The sequence below is a fragment of the Propithecus coquereli genome, unplaced genomic scaffold (assembly GCF_000956105.1).
Source record: "Propithecus coquereli isolate 6110/MARCELLA unplaced genomic scaffold, Pcoq_1.0 Scaffold6, whole genome shotgun sequence".
NCBI classification, from domain to species: domain Eukaryota; kingdom Metazoa; phylum Chordata; class Mammalia; order Primates; family Indriidae; genus Propithecus; species Propithecus coquereli.
In genome coordinates, this window is record NW_012151951.1 from 13,904,182 (window position 1) to 13,911,946 (window position 7,765).

The following is a 7,765-nucleotide window of genomic DNA, read 5'->3' on the forward strand; positions in this document are numbered from 1 at the left end:
GGCACGCTAGCCCGGGCAACAGAGCCAGACTCTGTCTCAAAAAAAAAAACAAACAAAAAACAACTATTGTAACTGAAAATATTATTTTTATATTTTCTTTCAAGATCGATTTAGACATTTGCTTTTGTTTTGTAATCATATTTACAATTACTTGGACATATTTTATGCTCATTTTATACACCTTTTCTTGTTACTGAGTTTTTAATTTTGATTCATCTCTTAATCAACTGAATAGGTCTTCAAATAATTTTTTCAAGAAGAACACCTAGTGACATATTTTCTAACTCCATGCATATATAAGAATGTATTTTTGTTGGCCTTACACATTAACAATATCATAAAATTGTTTAATATTGCTTAAATATTGAGCCATTTTTTTGGCGTTTAGGAAGAAGTTAAGAGAGGGTATTTTCATATGCCATTTTAATCTTTAAACCCTTTACTTAGAATTTTATGCTGGCTATAGCCTTCAAAGTAAAGTTATATTCTTAGAAATAAAAATAATTTGATACTTCTTTTTTCTGTTGACTATGTGATTCCACAGAATGAAACTGATATTAACTAGAAAACATACTGCAGCTATGAGGATGTGGACAATATCCAAAATTATTCAATAAATGAAAAATTTTCCAGGATTTGTAGAATTTCAGGGAAAGTTTATAAAAAAAAAACAAGTCCTCAGTCATTGTTAGACAACATACCTTTCCAAAGTCCACAGCATATGTCAAGAAGGCTTTCAAAACGTTGTTCTCAATCTCCCTAGCCGCCACAGGCCTTTCCATCTCATTCAAAAATAAACCCTTACAATCTACCAGGATACTAAAAGCATTACTTATCTCATGCCCGAATTGTCAGCTTGGAACAATTGGCTCTTGAGACACTGGCCCTTCTCAATTGCTCTGTTAGAATAAGGAACTGTATTTTTGGCAGTAAATTTCTGCATTCTTCCCCTTATCCTTGTGCTAGATCCTGTGGCTTTAACTATTTTAAGAACGATAGTGATCCCCATTCAACTTACATCTTTCTTGCATCTTCAGGTAACTCTATCAAGCTACAACCTATTTTCCCCAAGATGATTTCTTCTTTATCTGAAGCTCTTTCTTGTGCTGATGGCTGCCAAAGATATCGTGAGCTCTCTCCTGTTCCTCTGCCTTTACAGTGTGACTCATACATTTAAATATCACTCATTTTTAGAACTATCCGAAAAGTTGTAAGGCATCGCTACCAAATTCTTGCCTCATGCTGTTCATTTATTAAGTCAGAAAGTCAAATGCTAAGATATAACTACTCAAGCTTCTAACATGAACAGAGGAAAATGAGCTTTTTCCTTAAGAAACTGTAGAGACAGCATTAATTAACTTCCAGCCCCTGGAACGTGGAACATATGGCTTAGACTTGTGGCTCCCAGACTAACGGCTTTGATATCATGTGGGGCCTTTCAGAAATGCAGACTCCTGGGCCCCCCTGGCTACCCGCAGAATCAGAATTGCACTTTGACAAGATCTGTTGGTGGTTATGTGCCCATTACAGTTGGAGAAGCACTGGTGTCTAGAGCGGGCTTCCCACCAGGTGTGCTGGGGCACATAGGTGGGTGGGATTGGGTTACAGATGTGCTGTTCCAGCTGTTCTTCTCAGCCCTCTGGGCAGCCAGGTGAGACCTGGAGAGACTGGAGCCCCTCCTGGTTGCCTCTGTCAAGAACAACTCCTTTACTTAACCTCAGCATACCCAAGAGAAGAACGCTTGAGTACCTGTCGAGGTGGCAGTTCTCTGAAGTAAATGCTCTCTGTACTAAGATCTCCGTATCTATTTAAAAAGATGTTTGTATGTTGTCCAAAAGTAGACGCAGTTGTGCCAAATGTGTTCCACAAACTAATCAACCACGTTTATTCCTCAAAGCATCTCTGGATTTTTGTGGCTTGCAAAAGGATATTGATATTCTTTCTCAAATTCAAGCTCTTGATGATCATGATGATGGTTTCAGTGATGCCTAGGAAGTTTCTGCCTTTTATAAGGATGCCTCTCTCTTACACAGATGTGCTCACTGCATTATCTCTTGGGGAAAATTAACAGGGCAGGTTCAGAAACCCTCAACTAGCCATTTCCTTCAACTTGTAAATATTTCTACTCATATGTCTCAATGCATCGCAAACACAGTGTGTCCAAAAGAGAACCATGATCTACTACAGATCGGCTTCATTTCTGGTTCTCGTAGCTCCTTGAATGGCACCATCGTATAATTAATTGGACAAGCTAGGGCCCTAGAAGTCAATCTTGTCGTCTCCCTCTCTGTCGTGTTCCATGTCTGATCTAGCACCAAGTTCTCCCCATTTTACTTCCTGGATTCCCCTCCAACCGGCATCTTTCTTCCAGTGTGTACCGTCACCTGGTCCAAGCTACCCTCCTCTCTCCTAACTGTCCTCCCCTGACCCCGACTCAGTTCTTTTCCACTCTGTGGCCCAAGTGATCATCTCAAAATGTTAATTGGATCACGTCACTCCCTTCCTTATCATTCCTTAACGACTTCTCATGGCTTCCAGGATAAAAAGCAAAATTCCTAACATAGTCCACAAAGCCCTGCCTCGTCCAGCACCTGCTGACCTGTTCGCCTCACATTCCAGCCACACTGGCTTTCTCCTCTCCAGGAGAGGATTACAGGCAAGACTGTAATCTCCATGAGGATAGGATCCATCTCCCATTTGTGCATCCTGTGTCCCCAGTGCCCAGCACACTTCCTGTCACATAATAGAGGTTCAGAACATATTTGTAAAATAAATGAATGCATGCATTTTCCTTTTCAGACTCTTCCTCCCAGGAGGTCTATCACCTGATTCAGGTGTGGTCCACACCAGAGGTTTACCGATGATTATTCCTTGCTCTTAACAATTCTTACAATGTCAGCCAAGCTCATTGAGCTTTGATTTCCTTGACATGTTTTGATGGTTCTCTTTCAGGAGGGCCTGCGGGAACCTCTGGGGATGGGGCTTGGAGGAAGTGAGGGCAACTGAGAAAAGCTTGTCCGGGAGCTTCTAAGCCACCACCTGCCTTGCCGAGACAGGGCAGGAGGAGCGTCCTCTCAATCCCAGGCTAATTACCTGGAACAGGGAAGGCATTCACACAGAGCCTTCTTCCCAGCAGCCCGCCTCTTACTCTTTCATTCCTCCCCTCGCTCCCCACGTCCCTCAGGCTTTTATAGATAGCATATTTACAGAGGAAATGGCTGCCTTTTTCTTGCATATTGATTCATTTGAAAGAGTGGATCTTCAGAACCAGAGAAATGGCCACACTGCTGTTCGCTTTCTGTAAAACAGCATAGCACTTTTCTGGCGTGTGTGTATTACCTACCCCTTGAGCTAAACGTGAAGCTGAGTGGTAATCGCCGGGGCCTCCCACGAGCCCGTCTCCCTGCGATGCACCTGCAGGCCCAGAAGGGCTCTGAGGAGCAGCCTTTGCGTAGCTGCCCTGGCAACTGAGTCCCCCGCGTTTGCTGTGTGTCCAAGGACAAGCAGGCGTCTACGACAGTGGGTATTCTAACAAATTCCCCTCTCAAATTGTCACATTCTCTGTGAGCTTTCCAGACTTCACAGTGTGTCTCACAGTTTGGGAACAATCTCCATCATCATCTGTCTGGCAAGTACTAGCTCTGTGGGAACTTGTGTCTTTAAAATAGCTTAATACAGAACAGAGAACAGAGATCCGTTCTGCTTCTGACGTAACCAAATACGTATTTCCAAAATGTTGCCGATATAGAGGATCATTTTTGAACACATCCCAAAGAACACTATGTTGTCACTACTTTAGCTTTTGGTATATGATTAAGTTATCCGTAGGTGCAGATAGGTTATTTAAAATTTTATGTCCTAGATTAATTTACCTTTTCAAATCCATGTTTCTCACAGACTTCCAACGTGCTGAATTATTACTTTTATTTTTAAAATGTTCTATCAAATTATTCATGTTCTATCAAGGCTGAATGGCAGCTTTGTAACCAGTTTCCCTGCCTTTAGAATGGCTAACTGTCCCAGTTTGCCCAGGACTGCAAGGGGCACTCGGGATGTGGGATTTTCAGTGCTCAAACCAGAAAAGTCCAAGATAAATCAAGACAATTTTTTTTTTTTTTTGAGACAGGGTCTCACTCTGTTGCCTAGGCTGGAGTGCAGCAGCAGCATCATCATAGCTCACTGCAACTTCAGGGCTTAAGCGATCCTCCCGTTTCAGCCTCCCGAGTAGCTGGAACTACGGGCACATGCCACCATCCCTGGCTAATTTTTCTATTTTTTGTAGAGACAAGGTCTTGCTATGTTGCACAGACTGGTCTCAAACTTTTGACCTCAAGTGATCCTCCTGCCTCGGCCTCCCAAAGTGCTAGGATTCCAGGTGTGAGCCACCGTGCCTGGCCCAAGGGCACTTTTTATTCTCTATTTAGATAGCAGTTTAGTGGTTGGTCGGAATCCCCTGAAGCCAACACCCTGCGAAGTTTCTCTCTCTCTTTTTTAATATAATAGCTTATTGAGCTATAACTCACATACCGTACAATTAATGCACCCATTTAAAGTGTGCAATTCAATGGTTTTTAGTATGCTCACAGACTTATGCAACTTTCACCACAATTTTAGAACGTTTTCACAGTTCCCAAAAGAAACCTTGTACCCATCAGCAGTCACTCTCGTTTCCCCCTCAAATCCCTCAGCGCCTGGCAACCACTGGTCTGCTTTCAGTCTCTATAGTTTGCCTTTTCTGGACATTTCATATAAATGGAGTCATACAACACGAGGCCTTTTGGTTCTGGTTTTTTTGATTCAGTATAATGTCTTCAAGGTTCACCCGTGTTAGCATGTGTCAGAACTCCATTTCTTTTTGTTGCAGAATAATATTCCATTGTATGTATATACCACACTTTATTTACCTGTTCATAAATTGATGGACATTTGGATGTTTTTCACCTTTTGGCTATTTATGAACATTCACATACAGGTTTTTGTGTGGATATGTGTTTTCCATTTCTCTTGAGTATACCTCGGTGGAATTCCTGCATCATGTGGTCCCTCCATGCTTAACTTTTTGAGGAACTGCCAGACCATTTTCCAAATTAGCTGGACTGTTTTACATTCTCACCAGCAGGGTATGTAGGCTCCAGTTTCTGCGCATTCTTGCCAACATTTGTTATTATCTGTCTTTTTTTATTATAGCCATCGGGGTGGATGCGAAGTGGTAGCTCATGGTTTTGACTTGCATTTCTCTGATGGCCAGTGATATTGAGCATCTCTTCATGTGGTTATTGCTAAGCTTCTTAAACAGAAAATTATAGCAAACATGAAGGATGTTTGCAAATAACTGATCATGTGCACCAGGCTTAAGATTTTAGCTGAATATTTAAACTAGATGCCCACAGCTAATTTCCACTATCTCACATCATTTGACCTGGAGGTAAATCTGAAAATTTTATCTAAACCATTGCCTTTTCCTCATGACCAGGAATGGTCCCAGTGTAAGTGTCTCTCACATACTCTGAGACTGGGCCATCCTCTGCCATCTCCATCAAGCCTTGTTGCCCAAGTGGCCGTCTTCTCCTGGCGTCTGAGTGTGAGACCTGATCTGCTCCCCAGGGGTTTGCTGATTAACTTCCTCTATGGGTGCGATACCCAGCGGTCACTCCTGTTATTAGGTCTCTGTGGCCTGGGAGCTGGCCCTTTGCACACTCGAGGTTTCTTCCCTTTCTCTCACCTTTCAGATTTTCTCCAACTTCTTTCTCCTTTGTCTGTCCCCTCTCCAGTTTCTCTCGTGCACTCAGTGTCTATTTAATTTTGATCATTTGTTAGTTTGTTCCTTCATTCCTCACCTAACAAATTCAAATAGGATCTAAGCCACCGTATCCCAGCGCCTGTGCCACCTCTTCTCCTCTCATTAGCTGATTTTCTCTCAAGAAATGCCGTCGATGTGGCAGAAAAGGCAGGATTCCTGTTCCCAGCAAGGCTACCAAGAAAATGATCTCTGTCAGAAAACATATTCTCTCTCCGCAATACCTTTCGGAGCCTGAGAATGGAAACCTGTAGTCTTCTTCTCTCCAGGAGGGCCCTGTCCACAGCTGTGGGGTAGTGACCAACAGTTTCTAAAAACGTCTATGGGGGCCTCATGCCTCTACTGATCAGCAGCTACTATAAATACAAAGGTAATGTCTCCGCATCTCAAACCCATCAGTACCTACGGGTAATATTACGTATGGGTCAGATAGCCACGACCTTACAATTTGACAGAGCAGACAAGGACAACAATAATAATAATAACAAATAAACCATAATAAGCGAGCCAGGTACTATACTAAGCAGGGAGGAAGAGTAATTCCATGCAGGGCAGTCCATGGTAGATGCAGGCAGGAAGGTATTAATGTTATTATTATCATTTCTATGTTATGACTCACTTTACAAAGCACTTTAACCCAGCTCAGCAAAATAGGGTCACGATCAAATGCCACAAACGTCCCTCATTTCTTTCTCTGTTTTCTCAATAGAGGTGGCCCCAAGGACGCACATTTGGGGCACCACTGCCATTTTGAGTCTCAATCCAAGGGATCTGGGGCCTGGGGTAGCAAACGTTTGTGGGCTTGTGTTTTTCAGAGTCAAGGGGCCGGAGAAGGAGGAGAAGTTGAGGCAGGCGGTGACGCAGGTGCTGAAGTGCGACGTGACCCAGAGCCGGCCGCTGGGCGCCGTGCACCTGCCCGCGGCCGACTGCCTGCTCAGCACGCTGTGCCTGGACGCCGCCTGCCCCGACCTCCCCAGCTACCGCACCGCCCTCCGCAACCTCGGCACCCTGCTCAAGCCGGGGGGCTTCCTGGTGGTGGTGGACGTGCTGAAGTGCAACCAGTACATGATTGGCGAGCAGAGGTTCTCCAGCCTCTCCGTGGACCGCGAGGCGGTGGAGGCGGCGGTGAGAGAGGCCGGCTACGCGATCGAGCAGTTCGAGGTGATCTCTCAAAATTACTCTTCCACCATGGCCAACAACGAAGGACTTTTCATCCTGGTGGGGCGGAAGCTGAGCAGATCTACATGACACCTGTGATCTCAATTAAAGCAATTCCTTTGGCCTGCCCGGTGTTCTTCAGTCCTTGGTTCTAACTGCCACTGGTCATTGTGCTGAGTCAAGGTTAAGTGGCCGGGGCCAGGTAGTGCGTCTAGGATGGGGCTGGAGTGGTCGGTCAGTCTAGGAACAATTCAGTGACCACCTATTCAGTGCTCCACCCATGTGCTGGTGCTAGGGGACCCGTCTTTGCTGCCTGTGTTTACAGAAGAACACCTCGCTTCCCTAAACACCCAGTTATGGGGGCTCAAACCCACACCTGCCTACAGACGGGTGTCTGCAGTTATTGACTCTTAGTTTCCCAGGGGACCTTCTGCCTCCTCTCCTGGAAACAAGCTTCTCCTGCTCTTCAACTCTTGCCTTCTCCCTGGAGAAGGCTACCACACCCCAGTCTTTGCTGGTGACTGGGCTGGCCCCGCCATAGCCGTTCTCTGCTGGATCCACTCTGGCCTCAGAGGTCAGAAAACAGCTTTGCAGCATTTCTGTTAACCCCAGCAATCCAATTTTTTTTTTAAGCTGCAAAGATCATACCATTTTCAAATTCTGACTCTGCCATACATTAGCTGTTTCTCCTTAGGCAAGTTACATAACTGTGCTGTGCCTCAGTTTCCTCATCTGTAAAATGAGATTAAAATAGAACTTCTTAGTAAGAGAATCAGAATGATTTTCTGCCTGTATGGGACCTAGGATAAT

General features: G+C 44.5%; 1 protein-coding gene across 1 annotated transcript in view; it reads left to right on the plus strand.

Annotated features, from left to right (window-relative positions):
• Nucleotides 1-7,083, plus strand: part of NNMT (nicotinamide N-methyltransferase) — a 30,932-nt gene extending 23,849 nt beyond the window's left edge. Inside the window, exon 3 of the mRNA XM_012659202.1 lies at nucleotides 6,613-7,083. Coding sequence (XP_012514656.1) covers nucleotides 6,613-7,045 — 433 coding nt within the window. The 3' untranslated portion in view covers nucleotides 7,046-7,083. The remainder of the gene's footprint in view (nucleotides 1-6,612) is intronic.
• Nucleotides 7,084-7,765: the final 682 nt, after the last annotated feature.